This window comes from Falco cherrug, chromosome 9, assembly GCF_023634085.1.
Source record: "Falco cherrug isolate bFalChe1 chromosome 9, bFalChe1.pri, whole genome shotgun sequence".
In the NCBI taxonomy this organism is placed as follows: domain Eukaryota; kingdom Metazoa; phylum Chordata; class Aves; order Falconiformes; family Falconidae; genus Falco; species Falco cherrug.
In genome coordinates, this window is record NC_073705.1 from 57,236,398 (window position 1) to 57,257,650 (window position 21,253).

General features: G+C 42.8%; 1 protein-coding gene across 2 annotated transcripts in view; it reads left to right on the forward strand.

Moving 5' to 3' along the window:
• The window catches only part of INPP5A (inositol polyphosphate-5-phosphatase A), a 257,300-nt gene that overhangs the window by 20,101 nt on the left and 215,946 nt on the right, over positions 1-21,253 (forward strand). The window contains exon 1 of one of the 2 annotated variants that reach the window (XM_027805062.2): positions 20,448-20,527. The exons of the other annotated variant lie outside the window; for it this stretch is intronic. Within the exon in view, the coding sequence (XP_027660863.1) occupies positions 20,462-20,527 (66 nt within the window). The 5' untranslated portion in view covers positions 20,448-20,461. Of the gene's footprint in view, positions 1-20,447; positions 20,528-21,253 lie in introns of those variants that run through there. 2 annotated transcript variants of the gene reach the window in all.

Genomic DNA, 21,253 nt, shown 5'->3' on the forward strand with positions numbered 1-21,253 from the left:
TTTTGAAATATGTCTGCCATCTTCATTTGGCAACGCCTCCTTAAATCTCTAGCCATGAGAAACACTGCTTGCCATCTGAACTGTTTTTTCTTTCTTTTTTGATTCTTTTTTTTCTTTCTGAAGTTGCTGTTCTTTTTTTTTTTTTTAAACTCAGTAGACATTCCCAGCAATTATGGAAAAGTGACTTACATTTCTGACAGCAGCTGTATGATAAACTTGCTAAAGCTTCTGCGAGCAGCTCATTTCCTGTGAGCTGGAGCATGCTGCGGGGAGCCCTGTTTCTGCAAGAGTGGTCATTTCTGTTAACGTTTAGTTGTGCTCTGTCATGGAGCACTGAAGATAATACGGAAATGAAAACATCCGAGTTTCTGGATTTGTACCAAGTAACTGCTGATTTTGGTAGTTCAGCAACATTTAGGACTAGCATATCTGGAAATAGACCTTTCTTTTTTAATTTATAAAACAGAATGGGTTGGTTTTAAGATGCTATTTAAAACAAGTTTTAATACTCTGCAAGTTTTTAAAGCTGGCAAATAGTTAAAGAGTACAAATCCCAGATGTAATCGCTGTTGATTATCTTCCTTCAGAATGATTTTTATTAGCTGGTATGTTGCAGCGCTATGTATCATTCATACTGACATCGATCCTTCCTGTCAGTGAGGAAGATGAACTGTCACATCCTTCTGTTTAGTAAGCAAAAAGCTTAAAGTGCACTTAGCTTCTCCATTTGTGTATTTTCATCATGTTTTGAACCCAGTCCTCAATGTTTTAAAACTTCCAATTCTCACTATTTTACACATGGTTTTATCCAAAGGTTGGGAGGGACGCAAGGGATGTGCATTTTTCCTGTGTTTCTACGTGGTTTCTTAGCTGTGGATGGAAGGAGCGTTGGACTGAACCACTGGGGCAAACCTGCCTGCGTTGGTGTAACGCTGGGCCGCGTGACTTCCATAGCAGGGCTCATTTTCAGAGTGGGTCTAGGTTTAGGTTAGGTGGTCTCCAAACGTGGTTCCAGATGCTTGCTTGACTGATTCCTGATAGCACTATGGCTTGGTGGTATTTCAAAAGTTAGACATGAACTTATAATGATAATCTTTAATAAAAATGATTTGAAATTATTAACCTAAGTTTTGGCCTTAGCATAGTAACTTCCGTTTCTCACATAATTTAGTGGGTTTTCTTTAAATACCAAAGAAACGCTGTGGCTGTGGACAAAGGAAGCCTGGAATAGGAAGATGCCAGGATATATGAGGCCATGATGTCCAACACTAGTTTGTCAAATAATTTTGTTCATTTCCCTGAGAGATTTCATAAGCTAAGATCTTTATCTATGTAACTTCAGTGAATCCTTGAGCCTTTCAGTGTGAGTAAAACAACCAAGAATTTCCACAAATATAAATAGAGAACCAAAAATAGCTGTTTTCAAAGAGAAACAGGGCAGAATTGGGTGGGAGAATAAGAAGGTATGTATCATTCAGGAAGGAAATAGGAAGCATTTGAGTGAAGTTGTGTGTGAATTCTCACCCTTTCTTATAAGGATAACCCACAAAGGTGATGTTTTCCTATATCTGCAAATATTTATTGCATTAGATGGATTGATGTTTTAAACAAAGTAAAGCTCTTGATGAAATTTAGTGTAAGTTTCCATATGGAAACTGTCAAATTTAATCAAAGCAGACATGCGAAGTATTAACAATTTATGCTTAGCAAATCTTTTAAGGTTTTGAGAAGACCTTTATGTGTTAGGGATTAATATGCTTTTTTCAGATATGCATTGAAAGAAGACTTTTTCTTCTCAAAGTGTAGTAATTACTTGAAAAGTAGTCTGTGAAAATAGTTGCAATGCGTCATTGGTTGTGATGGATTGGCCATGTGTTTTTTAAGACTCTGCCATTCCTTTCCCACGCTCCTTGTGAGCCTCTCTCATGATATATTACTTTCAGATACACTTTATGATGTTATTATAAATAATGTGGATTTCCAGTTGATTGTCAAGCAAAGATGTGACTTTTCTTTGTGACTACATTTAACAGCTACCTGCAAGTGTTAGTCGATTTTTAAAATTTATTTATTTCCTGAACCATCTTCTTGGTGCATCAGTTTTGAAAAAGTTGCCCAAGTTTTACACTGGTACTGTATTGTATTTTCCTTGTCTTGGTCAAGTATTGTGCACGCACGTATATAGGTTGAATGCAATGTATCTTCAGGTCAAGTTTGTGATAATTTAACAAAAATTTGGGAGCAAGCTAGCTTTCTTAGCAGTGATTACTTCACACATTTTGTACAGGAGAGGTGCGTGTATATATAGGTACCTCTTAGGTAAAACAGAGACACGAAGACTAACCGGAAAGCTGGATTTTAAGGGACAGGTGTAGTGTTTACTAACATTTAACAATGCAACTTTGTTTCCCTGAGCTTGTATAATGTAATTAAAGTGTTTTCAGTGCAGGTGGTGCCCTGCCTGATAAAACTAGCATACATGAAGGTGGGCCTTCATGTCATGCCGTCTCCTCCCTTGCTGAGGATGGGAGGCAAAGACCCCAGGGAGAGTGAACTTCAGTTCACAGATGTTCCCTCCTGCTGCTCCCCATCACTTAAGTCAGTGTGTTACGTTTACTTCCAAGATTTTGTGCCCTTCCTGCCCAAGAAAATAAGGGTTGTGAAAGGAGATAAATCATCGGTGTTAACATACTGTTTTCTTAGAGCTAGCTTTGAAGTCCTGTTGCTGTTAATTGTGATGGTAAGGGGAGAAAATGAGATTTCTTGGTATTCCCAGGAAATGCGGAGACTCCTGCCAGCTGCAGCTTGCCATGGCGTGAGCAGGCCGCGGGCCACAGGATCCGCGGTCCTTGGCCACTGCAGCAAGCCCGTGTCCCAGGGTATTTTCTCATCTTAGTCCTTTTTCATTTGGGCACAGAGAGCTCATGCTGAGTAAAGACACCAGCCCTAGAAATTAACCTTTACTAGTTCCTCTTTCTTTCTAGGATTACATTATTTTGTTTTATATTTTTAAAGTTAGCATGAGCAGTAGCACTAAAGCGATGTGTTACTTTGCTCAGTGCCTTATTTATATTGAAAGTTGTTTGGGTTTGGTTTTTTTGTGATGTTGTGTGTTTTGTTGTTGTTTAGCCGATTTATTTTTTTTAACACCTTCTGCAAAAGTTTATTTGTGCCTGAGTGACAGCTGAAATTCTGAGAAATCATTCTCTTTGGAAGGTAGTTTCAGCAGCAGCTATCTATGGGATATACTGCATCTTAACAGACAAAATCTTTAGTGAAATTCTGCAGAACAAAGCTCCAGAAAAGACATAGTAGCTACGTACGATGGTATTGTATGTTTGAGATACATTTGGTGTGATTGTAATTCTGTTGGGCAGAAAACAACCTCTTTCAGCCAAAGTTTCTTTCTTTATCACACCAATTCAGAAGTAACTTGGTGCCTGCTTTTTTTCTCCTCTAGCCTGGCTCCCCACTCTGTATAGCTTACAAATACATACTAAGGCTGTGCTTTGTAAGTCAATTCTTTCCTTTTTTTCTTGAAACTACATTGTCAAAACATGACAATCAAAGTGGCACAACTAAAACAGGTCTGGCTGCATATCCAGGGCTCTTCTCCAGCTTTATTCTAAGATGCAGATTTCCATGATAATAAATACCAGTGATTGGCGGAGGAGATGGGATCAGAACCATTCCCAGGAGGGGCAAATGGACAGGTAATGTGATTGCTCTTTACAAACACATAGGCATGAAAAAGATACTCCTGAGAGCCTCCTTTCATGCTGAGGAAGGGAAGAGCAGATTCAACTTGCCCTACAAGACATTCCCAGTGGTACCGATATACCTGTTTCTCAGATGCCTAGCCAATTCATAAGTTTTGGGGTTAAGCTCATTTTCAGATGTGCCAGCAGATAGGTTTTGCAAAGGTCTTTAGCTTTTTTTCCCTTTATCTGCAGCAAAGTGTGTGGATTGCTTTATATGATCATCTTCATTCTTATCTCACCTAATTAATTCCCAGCCATTGCAGGAGCCCTCGCATTGATGATACTTCCAGCTCTCCTAGCATCTGTTTTCTCTCAACAGTCTAATCTGCTGAGAATAGAAATATTTATTAATTCTGCAGCCAATATATGGGAATGTGGGTGAAACTTACCATAGCCTAGTTGTGATCTTGTGGTTCCTTTTGAACTTTATGAAAGCTATCACAGAAGCTTTGTACGTACTGAGAGGAATGAGAAATGCTTTCGAATAAAAAAAGGGGGGAGGGGGGGAAGAGAGAGTGACTACTTGTTTAAATTACTGAAGAATGAGAATCCAACAGGGACTGAGCTGCTGGATTTTTAGAGTCTACAGAAATCTAAAAGCCTATTAAACTTCACACAGCATTGTATTCAAACTTCTCATACATGATACCAAATAATAGATGAATTTGAAAATTTCCATTAAGCGTAGATGTCAATGAATGGTTCTGGATGCTCAGTTTGCCGTTGCTGTGGGTAGCATGTAAACCATTTGGAAAATAAGCAAAGAAATAATACTTAAAAATGTGCCCCGTGTAAGCATGTTAGCTGTTCTTCCATGCAGAGGGTCATACTTCAATGGCCATACAAGTGGACATGACCTAGCTTTGGAATGCCAGTCTGATTTCCCCCCTGTATTCAGTATCTGCTAACACTGAATTTTTAAATGCAGGGGGAAAAGCTCCCTGTTCTTTGTCCTATACACAGAATATCCAGCCACATTATCTGTAGACTTACTAGGAATTTAGGAATTCATCACATTATGATTGATTGTATTTTTTCCCCCTTCCCTTTGTTCTCTGGATGAGGAAACTTATCCCAAGCTTTTTATGCTGGAAGAATTAATTAAAATGATTGCTGCTATTGTTATTGATCACCTCTTTAAAACTTGACTGGTTAAAAGTCTCTTGAAATCAGTGAGTCTTTTAAAAAACAGGTCCAGTAAACAGAGATAGTCAGCACTCAGATGAAGGATGTCTTTCTTTCACGTGGACTTGCAAGGAAATGCAGAGGGATCTGACTCTGTAGATCCAGCCATAAGCTGCTGAAGGTCATGGGTTTGAGGAGAGGGGGTTTGACATTGGATTAATTTGCTTTTTATACTGGTGATGTACTTCGGAAATCTGATGGTTTGTTATTTCAAAACCATTCTGTTACCTATTTCTGTTGCAGTGTTTTGATATCCTCTTACTGATAGCTGGAATATCAAGCTTTCTGTGAGGCTGCCCAGGGAATGTATTAATCTTCTATGATATTTTTTTTAAGTCTTCTATGCAGTGATTTTTTTTCCCCTCTCTTTTTTTTTCTCTGTTTCTCTAGGGATCTTATTCTAGATGTCCTCATTTTTACACTGCACTTTCCCTTCTCTTACATTTTTCCTGCTGTTCATATTTCAATAGAGTAATAGGACTGTAATTTTCAATGCCTCGTACTAAAATAGGACAAGTCTTTCTGAAACACACCAATGACATTTTGTTCTTGAACTCTGAAAAATTCAAAACGGGTCAGCTCTGTATCGCAAGGAACAACACAGCCTGTTATATTTGTCATGAATCTTTTGGCATTGCCAGGAGGGCTGGGCTGTATACCTGCAGTATTACTGGCTTTTAAGAATTACTGTGTTTAAGATAGGAAGTGAAATGGATTCTGAATAGTTGTTGTGTCTATCAGGATTAATTGTTTGTAAGTAAGATCATGTGTTAATGAATTAGCACTCAATAATATTTATGGAATATTTTCTGATATAAAACAATAGCTTCAGTGGGTGTTTGCTGCAGAAAAAGAGGGAATATTGGTATGTACCGATTAAAAAAAAAAAAAAATAATTTGCTGATAGTTTGTTAAGGGAATGTGTATATAGTGGTGTGTGTGCGCGAGGCATGTTCCTCCTGGGCTGGGCAGGGTGGCCACTCCAGCTGCAGGGGTGGCTGTGGGGGTCCTGCCAGCCTTTCTGTCTGGGCCAGGGCTTCACCTGGGGCTGGGGCTGCTCTGTGCAGGCTGTTCTAGCAGTTGTCTTCCTGAGCAGGGTAAGCTGGTGTCAGGCGTTGCTTTCTGGAGAAAAGAGGAAGGACCTGGCTGTGGATGTGGGAATGACAAAGAGCAGACCCACTGGCCATCAGCGGGGTATCTCCTCCCTCCTCCCCATGTTGGCAAGCATCCAGGTTGGTAATCCCGGGTGACAGTCAATGTTCCCACTGCAAGCGGCTTCAGCAGCGGTGTTGGCTGTGGAGGTGAGCATGGCCACAGCCACAATCTCATCTTCATAAGAAGATTATTTCAGGGGCCCCCTCCATCCAGTCACAGTTATGTAGACCAGCTTCCTTCTCTGTGGTGATTGTGTGGTAACATCTCTCTGGTAACAACAGCTCTTCCTTATATGGAAAAGTAATTTTTAGAAAGTAAAGTATTTTTAGCTTCACTAACTGATTTGCAGCAGCTGGGAAGGTAGAGGGGCCAAAACAGTGTCACCCATATCTTTCCAGGAGCTTTCAGGAGTTACCTGCCTGCAGTTTGAGTACGCTGGTTTCCAAACCTGCTGATATACTGCCATCCCTTCCCATGCATCAACAGAAACACCTTCTGTTCATGTTCCTGGGCCTGGTGTGTTCCAGCAGCACTGGTGGCTCTGCCCTTCGCAGCTCGTGCTCCCGTTGGCTTCAGTGCCATCCCTGCCAGGCAGCTGTGTCTTGTGGGGATGCCTCCACACGAGCCCAGAGAGGCAAAGTAGCTGGGCCTCTTCAGCCTGGAGAAGAGAAGAGGGAGAGGGCATCTCACCAGTGCCTACAAAGATCTTAAGGGCGAGTGCCAGGAGGATGGGTCCAGGCTCTTCTCAGCGGTGCCCAGCGACAGGACAAGGGGCATCGGGCACAGGCTGCAGCACAGGGGCTTCCATCTGAGCGTGGGGCAGAACTTGTGCGCTGTGAGGGTGAGCACGGGCACAGCTGCCCGGAGAGGCTGTGGGGTTCTCCTGCTCTGCAGACACCCCAACCCGCCTGGACGTGGCTCTGTGCAGCCTGCTCTGGGGGACCCTGCTCTAGCAGGGGGTGGGACGGGGTGGGCTCCAGAGGGCCCTTCCAGTCCCCACCATGCTGTGATTCTTGAGTTGTTGCTGCTGTTGGCACAGATGGTGCCAGGGATGAGCCCGAGCCCTTGGTGCCCATCTCTGGCAATGGATGTCCTGGAGAGGTGCTGCCTGTGGCAGGGCTGCCAAGGCCGGTTCTCTTTGCTGGTCCCTCCCAGAGGTGCTGGGGGGGTGTGCAGCCCCAGGGAGCCTGGCTGCCAAGCTCTGGGTCTGGACACCCTCTCCCATGCTGGGGGGTGCCACAAGCACTCAGCACATTCAGAGAAGGTGAGTGCTTTCTATGGGTTAAAGAGACTGTCAGCTGTTTTGCAGAAAGCTGAGCGCCTGGTCTTGGTAACAGGGGGTGAAGGGCGAAGGTACCCCACGAGCTAGCCTGGGAGCTGGGGGAGGGGATTGGAATACGTGTTCCCCAGGTAAAATGGGGTCCTAAACTGCTGAGGATGTTTGTTCTGGTAAATTTTGGTGCCATTCTTTTCAGTTTTCCTAAGAAGGAGGTGCAGGAAGTGAACAGGGATCCTGGGGAGCACACAGACCTCCAGCCCTGGGCACCATCAGCTGTCACCTGGTGGGGGGCTGCACCTGTACCTGGGCCTGACAGTGTCACTAAAGGATGGGGTACTCCTTGTTTAAAGTAATCTCTCAGCTGCCTATGTTCTGGTTGTCTTACTAACACTTAAATATTTAGACTTTGTCATGTTTTCAAGAAGGTGAAAGGCCCTATCTTAACACAAGGCTTATTCTTGTTATTCTGATGGATTGTTTTTAGAATTAATTCTCAATAGTACCTAGAAAGTCTTTGTCCAACACCTTAAGAAGCTAAGGCTAGGTACCCGCAAATAAGTTTAGAAAGGATACCTCTGAAACTCTTAGGGTTTAATTTTATACTGCTGTAATAAAGAAATTGTGTTCAAGAGCTAGCAATCTGGACGTCAGATAAAACTTTAAATCTGGCACTATGCAAAGATGGGAAATCAAGACAGTGAAACTGAAACTTCATGTTGGGACCGGAGCAGCTGGAGTTCCTTTGGGCAGTTCTCTTCAAGTGCAGTTGTGCTCAGGATGTCAGGCTTCTTGCTGTCTTTAGCTGTTATAGAGCCAAGGTTTATGTATAGCAGGATCAGAAACCATGTGGGCATAAACTGTATGCTGGGTCTTGATGTCACAGAGATAGTTCTCTGCTGCTAATGGAGCTGATGAAAAGACATTTTAAACCTTAAGCTCAGATTCTAAATGCAGTAATAAACCCTAGATCTGTCACCTGTTAAGTTTGTCTTCTTTTTACTCTTCTACTAAAGCTGAGTGGGGGAGATAGCAATAACAACACATCAGAAAGCAAATAAGTCATTCCTAACTAGGATGCATGATGGCAGCCCAGCACTGAAGTCTGTGACAGAGGGCTGGACTGTGTGTGAGGAGATGGCCTTCTCCAGGAGGTGTCCGGCTTCGTCTGATGGTAAGTGGGCATTTGTCTCTGTAACTGCCTGCTGAGGTGCTGCTCACTGTAACAACGGCCATTCTACAGGATGTCTGCCAGCCCCATCTTTTATGATGGCTTTCAGTTGTTGTATGGTGTTTATGGCTGGGGGTGTTTGCTTGAAATAGCTGAACATGGCAAGTGCAGGAATCGTAGAGTCATAAAATCATTTAGGTTGGAAAAGACCTTTAAGATCATCAAGTCCAACTGTTAACCCAGCACTGCCAAGCCCACCACTAACCCATGTCCCTAAGCACTGCATCTACATGTCTTTTAAACACCTCCAGGGATGGTGATTCCACCACGTCCCTGGGCAGCCTGTTCCAGTGCTTGACCATTCTTTCAGTGAAGAGATTTTTCCTAATACCCAAACTAAACCTCCCCTGGTGCAACTTGAGGCCGTTTCCTCTTGTCCTGCCGCTTCTTACCTGGGAGAAGAGACCGACCTCCCCTGCCTACAGCCCCTGTCAGGCAGTTGTAGAGAGTGATAAGGTCCCCCTGAGCCTCCTCCTCTCCAGGCTGAACATTCCCAGTTCCATCAGCCACTCCTCATCAGCCTTGTGCTCCAGACCCCTCACCAGCTCCGTTGCCTGTCTCTGGACACACTCTGGCCCCTCAGGGTCTGTCTGGGAGTGAGGGGCCCAGAGCTGAACACAGTGTTTGAGGTGCAACCTCAGATCTCCACGGGAATCCTTCTGTCAGCAGCAATGAGGTAAATGTGGATGGTTCTAAGGTTTGGTGTGCATGTGGTAATCTGACTAGCGTGTAGGCAAATTAATTGAAAACATGGAATACTTATTATGCATTTGAGGTGGTGGTCTTTCTTTTCGTGAATTGTTATATGCAGTACAAAACTACTATTGTAAAGTTTGCATGCTCTGAGGCTAAACTTGTGTTATTTTCCATATCCGTTGTTGGTTGTGTTTGATTATACGTTGTGTCTTGTGGGAACCAATATAATACCAGAAGCATTTTGTATTACTTGTAAAATATTTTACGCAGAACTTTGGAGTGTCCCCACAGTTCAGAAAGACCAAGCAGATATTTTCTTGTATTCCCTGTAGAATTCCTTCAGATACATATGTATGTTGATTAATGCATTGTTGAGGACCTTTTTCTAATTTGGTTTTGAGTATCATCATAGAAATGGGACTTACTCTGGAGGAAGGCACTAGGCATACTGGGGGGAATTTCAGGGGCAGATCTCCTAGCTCATGACCCCCAGTCTGTCTCTCATCCCCATCACCCAGCTGAAAAGCTGTATGGGTGGCATATTGTGGACCGTGACCTTGGGCCATCTCTGCAAGCAAGGCAGAGATGAAGCTCTGTAGGGGATGCAGAGTAGATGACAGCTCGTGAAAATGTGCAGAAATGACTTGGCTGCTCCTCTGCAGCTCTTGGGCTCCATAGCTGCTTGCAAGCCCACATGTGTAGAGTGGGGCCAGCTGGGAGGCTTGATTCCAAATCACACCTGATCTGAATAAGATGTATTGAAGAGGCAGCTATGGCTGACCAGGTTGTAAACCAGAGTGTGGAAAACCTAGAGGAACTGTCTCAAGTAAGGATGACATCTGCCTGAGATCTGTTAATTGGAATGAGTGTGACTCATGGAACTCTTTGAAAACTTCAATATTTCATGAGATCTAAACTGAGAGGAGTGTTTGGGGATTAATCTGCAAGGAAAAGCAAAAGTCAGATCTGGGGATCTTTCATAGCTTGTGTTTCTGTGTCTTCTTTGGTGAAGTGTGCTGGAACTTTGCTGTTCCTGTTCATGTGCTGTTGCCACTGTGCTCATTTACGGCCTGGCAAAGTTGTTTGGTTGGGAATAGCAAATGCTTGAAAAACAGTTCAAACTCTGGCTGGTAAGTTCAGGATCTGTTCTAGCTCAGCCTTGGATGCTGTTAAGTTCTATCTTAAAATACTTTGTGTCTGTGTGGAAAATTATGTATATTGGATAATGCTAAGGGTAAAATGCAAGCTAAAACACTTCAAAAGCACCAGAATAGACTTGGAGCCCAAGTCCTCAATGTTTTTATTATTTTGAAGAAAAAAAAATAATTAATTGCTGTGTTTGCTTTATTTCCTATGGTGGCAATGTGCATTTAATGCATTAAGTCATATTTAGATGATATTGTGAAGTCCTCAGTTAAAAATGCTATGTCTTTGCACTTTTATACTGTATTAGCAAGTAACACTGTTTCATAGAAGTGGTTTTGGAAAGAATCAGTTGGTTTTGAGCACCGGTGTTCAGATAGTTCTAGTTTGATCTTGTGAGCTAAATATCTGTTTTAAGGATGGAGTGTATCTTGCCTTTTAGTTTTATTCCAAGAAAACCCAGCAGATTCACTCCTATTGACAATAAGTGGAAATAAACAGGATTTTTTGTTGTTTTTCAATGAAAAATTTATAGGAAGGAATGTATTTTTGTATGCGAGAGCCTTCTGAAAGTGAAGTATAAACATATTGACAGGTTTCTGTAGCTGCAGAAGACACAGAGACTGACTGCTTGGTGCTTGTGTTGTTAAGTATTTGCTAACATATTCACAGTATACGCAAGATTTGGTTGATGCGGGAACAATGATGCTTTTCTTCTCCACTACTCCTTTCTGTTAATAGTTGTTGTATGTAACAGCCCTGCAGAAGAGCTCTGAATAGCAGTCTCCTGGGTTTAACAGTATCCTTCTGTTCTGTAAGAGTAGGACTGCTTCCAGTATCACCTCTGCTGGAATTAGAGGGTATTTCATGAGTAAGCTTGACTTTGGGTTTTAAGGCTACTAAGTGAAATGGTTTTGTCCCTGATTTAGAACTGCGAATGAAGCATTAAAAAAAGGTAATCCTTAATTATCCAAGTTTACTGGGAAACTCAACTTTATAAAAACACAAGTAAAGTGTGGTTGGTTTGTTGTGGTTTTTTTATTTAATTAAAATTGAAAAAAATCTTTCCTTTTGTAAATCTGGAATGATGCTCTTAGAGCCTTCCTGCTCGTACTTTTAACCATATAAAAATTAAACCTGAAATGATAGATAATTGGAAGTAAAATGAATTTAATTGATTTTTGACCCTATCAACTTGCTTGCCATTTAAAGATCTTTGGAATCTTTATCTTAGAGTTGGCAGTGCTCATTTTAATACACATTTGCTTCCGCTGCTATTTCATGTAAACTTTTCAAGGCTATGAAAGAATGCTAAAAAATTTAGACAGGGAGTGTTGCATAGACACTGTGTGGTGTTGTCTCACCAGTGCTGCCAGCTGGTTTCACCCAGCCTAAACCCAGAGCCACAGCCATGCCACCCGCGGTGCAATGATGGTGCTTGCCCACTGCATAATTAGCTTCTGGCAGCACGGCGGTTAATCTTGCCATTATAGCAATAAGCGTCATGCAAAACTTTGTCAGGGCCAAAATTGCACCTCCAGGACTTCAGTTCTTCACAGGAGATGGATATAGAGATATATATGTATGTATATCGCCCCCTATATCTATATGTATAGCCATACAGTTCCTTTTAAATGAGTGAATTTGCAGTAGTTGGAATTCAGCTTGGTTAGATCAAATTGCTCCCCTGAGGATTGTTTCTACCAGTCTTTAGCTAAGTATTCATGATTAATTTTATGTACGTGCTTTGCATCTGGAATCTGCTTGTATTCACTCCTCTCATCAGGCTGTAAATATATTGCTTAAAAACCATAGCTGTACTGTAGAACATGGTGTTGAGCATGTGTGATCTAGGCCACTTCATTAATTGCTTTTTGTCAGTGTCATCTGACCTGCATGAGATTGTGCCAATGAGAAGCCCAATCTGGATGGTCAGGGAACCTGGACTGGGATTTTGCTTTGAATCTTTTGTTGCCATGGTGAATTATTTTCTGACTGTAAAACTGCACATGAAGCCTATGTCTAAAGACACCAGCCAGAGCTGTGCTGTTTTGGTTAAAATAGGACCCCTTAAAATAAACTCTCTTCTTTGACACAGACACTGTGGTCAGATGGAACACTGCTGTGGTCTGTGCTGTCTGATGTGCAGAATGGGTCACGCCTGGCATGTCCAGGCTGCTGTACAATTCTCAAGAGCACAACAAAGCTACCCAGGTGGTGAAGATGCAAGGTGGATCCTGAAAGACTACTTGCAGGCTGCTTTAATAAAGAGGCTAGAAATAACCAAGTTACTTCTCTAAAGGGAAATTAATTTCTCTGCAACGATACCTTCATTTTCCCTAGCCTGGTGAGATTTCTTTGTCATCATGCCCTAATTGCTAGTCCGGGGCTGCTGCTGTCAACTCTGAAGTAGCATACTGCAACTTAATGCATCCGTCGTAGGAGGAGACTCAAAACCAAGGAGAGCTGTACCTTCCAGAACCCTCTTAAGCCCTCAGGAGTGATCACAACTTCATCATTTACTATCTTTTGCACTTTCATTGGTATTTAATCTGAAATTATCATTATAGCTAGTATCCTATTAATTAAAGACTGGAAATTGGGGGATGGGAGGAAAATTCTGAAGTTTTAATATGGTTCAGAAATTTGAGGTGTCTTTTAAGGAGGCCTTTTAAGGAGTCTCTGACAGGCAAGTTACAGTTGAAAACAAGAGTAGATCTATTTCGGATTTATTAAACTGTGCTCTGTCACTTCAAACTGTCTGCTCTCCAAATAAAGTGAAAAAGCAGACAAGCTCATACTGAGCCCTAGTGCCAGCATCTTCATGATGTATTTGTCATGTGAGGACACCTGAACTGGCTGAGTAGGTGGAATATTGATCTCCTTAACACTAGAAAAGGCAACATAAGAAAACTGATGTTTTGCTGTGGAATCAGGGAGAAAGCTTGAGACATCTGTTGTGATGTGAATGTGGTGACCTCTGAAGTCAGACAGCATACTAGGGTGGAGGTAGCTAATCCCAGTATACCAAGCCTTTCTAGTTTCAAATGGAGATATGAAAACAGGTATATGGTAGCTTGTATATGCCAGATACTAATGAAGAATTAGTTTATAAATAATTGATTCTAGTTAGTTCTGTTAACCCCTAACTGTATTTAAGAGTAAATCTTGTGTAACTATGGAAAATACTTTGTGTGAAAACTGAAGAGGGGAGCAAAAGACATGCAAGAAGGTTGTGAGAACAGAATGGAAAAAAATTTTCACTCAGTTGGTTTTTAAAATGCCAAGTGTAGTGCCTTCACTTATATTTAGCTTTACAGGTAAAAAAAAAAAAATATATTCTGGCAGTCAAATATAGGACTAATTTATTTTTTTTCTGGGGGTGGTGGAATTACATTTCTCCTTAGGATCTGAAGTTTGGGTTAGCATTCACGTCATATATTAAAGCTTCTCTTTGTCTCCAGAAAGCTGTGCAAGACTGCGCAACTCCCCTTTCCACTTCTGCACGTAAGCAGCCCATAGCTTTTTGGGAGGATGGCAAGCACAGCCATGCTCTGCTCTGCCCTGCTGCCCTGTGCTCTGGCTGCCAAGGGCTAGGGTTTTTTTGCTGTGGGTGTGTTTACAAAACTTCTCTTTCAGAAGGGCTTGAATTGGTGAGAGACCAAGTTTCTAGTGTGGAGCTTTGCTCTGAAAACTGAGATGTGTTTCAAGGATGGAAACAGATTTTGGTCATTGTGTAAACTAATATGATTGTGAATTACTTGCTGTAGGATTTGACAGCTGGCATAGCTTTTTTCCTCTGGAATGAACTGCATATTGTATTGGTGCATTGCAAGGTAGTATAAGGTGGAGAACAGTCTTTCAGCTCAGAAGTATATTGCACAGTGGAAAAAATATCAGTATTGAGAGTGTGATATTGCCACTTTTCTCGCTGAGTGAAATCTGATATTGCAAGAAATAGTGTGCATCTTCTAAGTGTTATTTAATAAATAACACTTTGGGGGATGCCAGTTTGAAGGGCAGTCAAACAGATGCAGCAGTCTGCCGTGTTTGCTGAAGCTGATGTGAGGGACTCTACCTGTATGACCTTGGAAGCAGACCGTCAGGCCATGGCCTTGGGCAGTCTGAAAACAAAACATTTCTCTACTGTGTCTTTTGCTGCAAGCTAGCAGACTAGCACCATGTTTACCTCCAGGGAAGTTTTTGAAGGAGGAAAGGTGGGGGAATAGTGTTTTCCCATGTCTATACCATCTGTATTGTGTGCCTGGAAGTAAGATGTGATGTCTTAGTCCACTGGTGTGTACTGGCTTGTGTCCCAGCTCTCTCTCACCTGAATCCAGCTAGGTGTATCATTCCTGACCTCTGTGCTATGGGTGCTACTCAGTTTGTGCCAGATCCCAGTCCAGGCACAAATGAGCGTGTGGATGAGCTGGGGACGGAGGTCCAGCCTGATGGTCCGAGTGTCCCAACGCCTGTATTGGCTGCGTTGCTTTCCCTGCTTGGGCTATGTCAGGGAAGGATATGGTATTGCTTGTGGGTGTAGGGAGGTGGCCTGTCTGTTGAATGCCCTGTTCTGGTGAGGGTGGGTTTATGTAGTCTCAGTGTTTAATTTTCCCTAAGCAGGCTGGTTAGGATTTCTCTTATCCGAAAATACCATCCTAGCACTCTTCAGTGGTGGTGTGGTGTCTTCCACTGGTTTCTGTTTTTTGCTTTTGACTGTCTGCTGAGGATGGGGTCACCCCAAAAGATGGTGCTCTTTTGGCTGGCTTTTGGGATGAGCAAGGGCAAGTTTCCTTCATGGAGGAAAGATGTCCCCTCAGAGAAGCTCTGTGTTGCCAAAGCTGTGGGTGTGCAAGGGGACACATTCCCATCTGAGGGTGGAGGCCTTGGTGGACGCTTTCACCTAAGATTGCATGGAGTTTCAGTTGGGACATCCACTGTTTTGATGTTAGTGCCGTACTCCAGTTGGTGTAACTACTCTGTGAAATTAAAAACTGGAATCACAAGGTTTTTGCTGCTATAACCTGTGGCATTTTTTTGGAGCTGTGTGTTTTTTGTGTTTTGGTTTGTTTTTTTGTGGGGAAACGAGAGAGAGAGATTGGTGAATAAAGTCGGTTCAAACCTGCTTTATTCTAGTGGGGTTGATGTAAAAATTGTCTCCGAGTCTACAACTGTTGTGAGAGATTCAGCAGGATAAGTATAAAACACTTAATTTTGTAGTATAGTTTTTGTTTTACATGTCTGCCTTCTAGCTGTTCTTCTGTAATGGCTGTGTAATTTTGACTTGCTCATGCTAATTTGCAGGAATGTTTTCCCTCTAGGAAAAAAAAAAAAAAGTTGTCCTTAATTATCTAGGAACTGAGTCCCAGGAGCGAATCCCCTGCCCCAGCAGTGCTGTTGGGTGGCCCCATATGGTGCTGCTCGAGGATGGTGTTTCTTGAGGTGCAGCCTCTGTTTCCCTCCCTCGCAGCCGCTGTGGGCCCTCTCCTCGGGTGAGCTGTCAGGAGGCAGCAGATGAAGCCCAAGGGCTGTGGGGCAATTTGCTGGCACAGCCTGTGCCAAAGGAATAGCGACTGTGGTTACGGTCTTAATTCTCAATCCTGAACATAAGGGCAGCTTTACTTTTCCTTACAGCAATTCACATATTGCAGCATAAATATGTTTCCAGAGCTCTCCAAAAGTAACATTTAAAAAACACTTACAACTGTCGTTTTAAGTATGTCCTCATGTTTGCAGCATTCTCGTCAAGTGCATCCTCAAGCTGTGGTACCTAGTGAGGTGACTTCAGTTTCTTCTCGAGCAGTCAGAGAAAACTAGAGATGGTTTTTCCCAGTGTGACCTATTATGCATTTGGAATGTTTCAAAATATGAAAAAAATCTCAGAGAGGAAAAAGTCAATAAAAATAATCTTTATTTTTTTGTCAGGGTCTAACTTGAGCCTGAAGCCCATTTTCCTAAACAGGAAAAGAGCCATTCCAGCGCTGTTCAGAAATGTTGATACTAGGTTAAGTGCACTTCCTTGTGACAGAGAAAAATAGAGGTGTTACCTCACTGCAAACAGGATATCTCTTAATAGTTAGGTTTAAATATACAAAATTTTCCATAGTGGCTTTGAATTTCTGGAGCCACAAACACAAATTCTGGTTGTAATAGTATTATTGCTGGCTGGCCATCAGGAGATTTCCACTGATCCCTCGTGATATTGCTTGCTTGGGTTTTGGTGTTGAATCAAGCCTACTGCTTCATGAAATGTGTCTATAAAGTGTTCATGGAAACGGGCTTTTGTGTTTGTTTTTGTTACTTTATTATACATATGCTGGGTTTGCCTTACACCTTAGCAGTAGCAGTGCTTGCATGCCGGCTTCAGACTCCTGGGGGGGGAGTGTGAGAGCTGCTCGCCAGTGCCGAGGTCTCCCAGGGTCCATCCCTGCCATGGTAGCACCCTTGCTTGTAGGAGGTTTCTTGAGATGGAAAGTAAGTTTTTAAACTGAAGATATCTTCCCCAGCCCCTTCCCACCCCTAAAAAAAAAAGTCTAGGTCATTTCTGCAGCAGAATTCAGTTGATGGTGAATGTTTCATTACAAAATGGAGTGATGTTCTTAAAAACATGAAAGATAAGCAGGACCCAGAGTATGCATTCTTGCAGTACTTTGCTTGCATTTTGTTTAATTGTCGAGCATGTGTTTATTCTAGTCTAGTATGCCAAACTGTGTATGTACAGTAGGTCAGGAAGAGTTCAGTAATTCTGAGAAAATATATGTGATGTCAGTTCTCTTGATGCAGTCTTGTCTCTTATTTGAGTGAGAAATGTGTTACAGTAAGGAAAAACATTCTGGAGATCTAACTTCTAAATAGAAAGTCTCTATTCCTGGCTGTGTCTTGTGAATAATTCTTAAGATGAGTGTAGAAATCAAGGTGCTATTTAATGAGTTGAGCAGTAAAAAACCCAACCTCGCTTCTCTCTCTTAACAACAACAAAAAAACCAAAACCAACCAAACCCCCCAAAAAACCAACTCAAAAAACAACAACAAAACCCCCCCACAACCAAAAAAAAAAAAAAGAGGTTTTGTTTGGCTCAACTTTTTTTAATTTATGAACAAAAGTAGTCCATGTTCTTCAGCTGCTGATTTTTAGAGTGAGGATCAGGAAATTGAGCGGGTAATCACTGCGTAGTTTTTGCCTGTGTTTTGGAAGCCGGGGGAAGGTAGTCTAGAGGGAAGGGTTCAGCCCTCCTACCAGGGCAGCTGGGGTGGTACAAGGTCAGGAGTTTGCTCTGCAAGCTTGCCAGAACTCGCTTGCACGCTGTGGCTGTTGGTGCAGCGTGAGCATGGCTTGGCTCGGGAGCAGGCTGGTGCCCCTCTTGCCTGCGTAATGGCAGGGAGGGGGGCTGTGCTGCCCACTCCCATGCTGGGGAAGCCTGGCCCAGCCTGTGCCTTGGTGGGTGGCTCCTCTGTATATCCATCCCGAGAGCAGGTGTCACATCTGCTGTGCTCTGGTGGGTATTTCAATGCCACATGGGCAGAGAGTAGTTTTCTTCTTAGGTTGAGGGGTTTTCCACAGTTGTTAAGTAAATTTCCCATCATTGCAAAATACCTCACTGGCCTCATAAACTGACTTCAGCATTTAAGAGCAAATGAAGTCATTGAGAGATAAAACTGTTTCTCAGCTGTGTATTTAAAAAAGAAAAATAGACGCAGGAAATAGTTCTTCACATTTTCTTTCTGACTCCCAGGAATATTCTTACCCAGATATAGTCTTGAGCTAACTTTCACCAGTTTCTTGTTTCTGTGCTATTGAATATTTAAAAAAGTGAGATCCAGCAGTCACTGTTTAAAGTTGCTGAAAGTTGAAATCTCTCCTTGTGTCATTTACTTAAAAGACCAACCCTTGCATTCAGCACATAACCATGTAGCCACCCACCCTGTGTCCCAGTGGTAAAGAGCCCATGGGGTGAACCTGTGGTAAAAGAAGGTGCTGTATGAGTTTGGCAGTGCATTAATTAACTTTAGCATCTTTCTGGAGCAGTGCTGAAATTCAAGCAGAGAGTACAGTAGGCCAGAAGACAAGGCACAGTTATCTGTAGCACATCCTTTTGAAACTCTCCTATTTCCAAAATAGTGATTTTAACACGGGTGCTGGGGGGAGTGGCTGTCAGGCAGTCCCCAGCAGCAAAGGGGCTGCCCCATTAGTAGCAGTGTGTGTCCCTTTGGCAGAAATGGCAGTAACAGGGCTGGAAGGAGCTTGGCATAACTTTGGGGAGCATTAGAGTTCAGCAAGGGGGAAACATAACCTGAAACTTACTGCTTAGCACTCTGTGCGCAGTCAGCTGTCAGCTAAATACATAGTTGTTTTGAGGTCCCTGTTGAGTTGCTTTCATAGAATCACAGAATGGTTTGGGTTCGAAGGGACCTTGTAGATCACCTAGTTCAAGCCCCTGCCAGGGGCAGCGACCCCTCCCCCCAGCCCAGGCTGCTCCCAGCCCCATCCAGCCTGGCCTTGAGCACTGCCAGGGATGGGGCATCCACAACTTAGAACAACCTGCAGGCCACACTTTTATGGGGGATGGGGGTAGAAAAAAAAAACCTGTAAGAGTATGAACACAGGTCACAGAGCCCAAGAGAACCGGGGATGACAGAAGCTCAGGGGTCTCTGCCCACGGGGTTGGGCACCTCCAAGGATGGAGACCTCACGGCCTCCTTGGGGATCCTGGTCCCATGTTCAATCACACTGTTGGGCAAGTACAGTGGGGATGTCGGGAAGTGGGTCTGCAAGCACTCCTACTGCAGAGGCGGGCGCGGCTGTGGCTGGGTGCAGCTCATACAGAAGGCACAGGGGCTTAGACTGTTTATTCTGGCAAGTATTTGGATCTGGCAGGAATGGTCTTAGGAGGCTGCAGCTCCCTACAAAAATAGGAAAGAAATTGTGGATTTGGAACCAGACTTTCTTACAGTGTTGAAACTTGTAGTTGATGGGCTGTGGACCTGTTCTTTGTGCAGGTGGATGTGGCAATACCTAAAGAAAGGTTCTGCTCTTTGTGATTTGGAAAAGACTTCTAGTTCCTTTGCATGTGGGTTTTTCTTTTTCTGTTATCTGTGGCTTTGTATATTGCTAAGCCTAGCCATTTTTATTTTTCTTTTTATATCTGGGAAGCTTTCTACCAATAGCATCTTCCCCCATGAGCTTGTGAATCTTTTCTAAAAAAGTCCCACATGAGTAGTCTTATCTGCACAAGTGCAGACAGTGTTTTTCTGGCTCCTCAAGTTCAGGCTCAGTCATTATCTTGCTCACATTTTGCATGCAGTCTAGGCTAATGATCGTTCCTCCAGCCTTATTCTTGTTCACGTTTTTGTTTTGCACCCTGATGACTGTAAACTGCTTTTTCTTACCTGTGATGAAAGCAGACTTGTCTTCCATAGCATCTGTTCAGACTGCACTTGTGGATGTAATTTTCCTAGGCTGTCATGCATAATTTCACCCCTTGTGTTGCTACTTCATTTATTTTATATTCTCTTATTTTAAGAATAAGCTGCCTGACTTAACCTAAAATCCCCCTGCTTTCTTCAGCCTTCCTAAGACATTTTTTTGCCAAATAGTGGCATGTTGGCTCCTGGTTGGGTTTTGGTTTTTTTGTTGGGGTTTTTTGGCCAAGGTCTCCTGTCTTGATTTCTAACTCACTGGATTTGCCAGGAGATACGGTTTTGCTGTGTCCCGGGATGCCTCTTATGCTTGGGAAACCTCCTTGTAAAAATATATAATACTTTCTTGAAACTTTCAAGGAGGTACTGTAAAAATTTGACAGGAGTTGAACACCTTGCATGCTAAAAAACTCAGCATGGAAGGATATTGTTTAGCTGGCTGGTCTCCCTGTAATCTTAGATTTTAAACAATTATGTATACATAAATATTTAATATATTAATATATATATGTTTTTATATATATAAAAAAAATATAATTGGTTGGCGCATAGGCTATCTTTTTTTTTTTTTTCTCAGGTGTCCCTATAGTGCCCGGCATGCTGGGGTACTGGTCCAGGGCTGGCACTCCTTCTAGCTGTAATTTAGGATTTCACGTGAAACCGGTAAGCTGAGACAGTGTGTTGCTGGGTGAAACCTCTGATGGAAGATTAAAACGGGAGGTGAAGCTGCCAAGTGTTTACCTGGGAAATACACATGAGAAACTGAGTCAAAATAAAGGTGGATGGCAGAGTGCAGTCAGATGGGAAGCAGATCACAGAAACCTTGAAGGAAAGTTGCCTGGGGCAGTAAATTGGGTAGCAAAACTTGCTCACCTTCTGCTTTTGTAGTTAAGGTCTTCGTTGTGGCAGCCACTGTGCTTCTTTAGAGTTCTGCCATTGTTTATGTAATTAATTCCTTATCCAGCTTACTGTCCTACTTCACCCTTTATGATTTCATTTGTGTGAAATTAGTGCTACTTAATATTAAAGTGTATGTCAAAAAGATGTTTTTATAAAGCACGGTAAATAAATTGCTTTTCACTTCTACAAGACACTTTGGAAAATAACTTTGCAGAAGTAATATCCCTGAGCACCTAAGAGCTCGTTGTGCAGCATGTCAAATCGCTACTTACACTGTGAAAATAGTTTTCTTTTTGTGCCTGGGGCTGGAGTTTGAGGTGTTTCTGTCCTTGTCGTGGACTGGCAAGGGCCAGTTGCCTGGGCAGCAGGAGGAGCAGTGCAGCATTGAGGGGGAGTTGCCAACCGCAGCCCGGTTGGCTGCTGCCAGTGCTGTAGCTGCTGCAATGGTGAAAATCAGGGGGTTTGGGGGCTTATTCACATGCTTCCTGG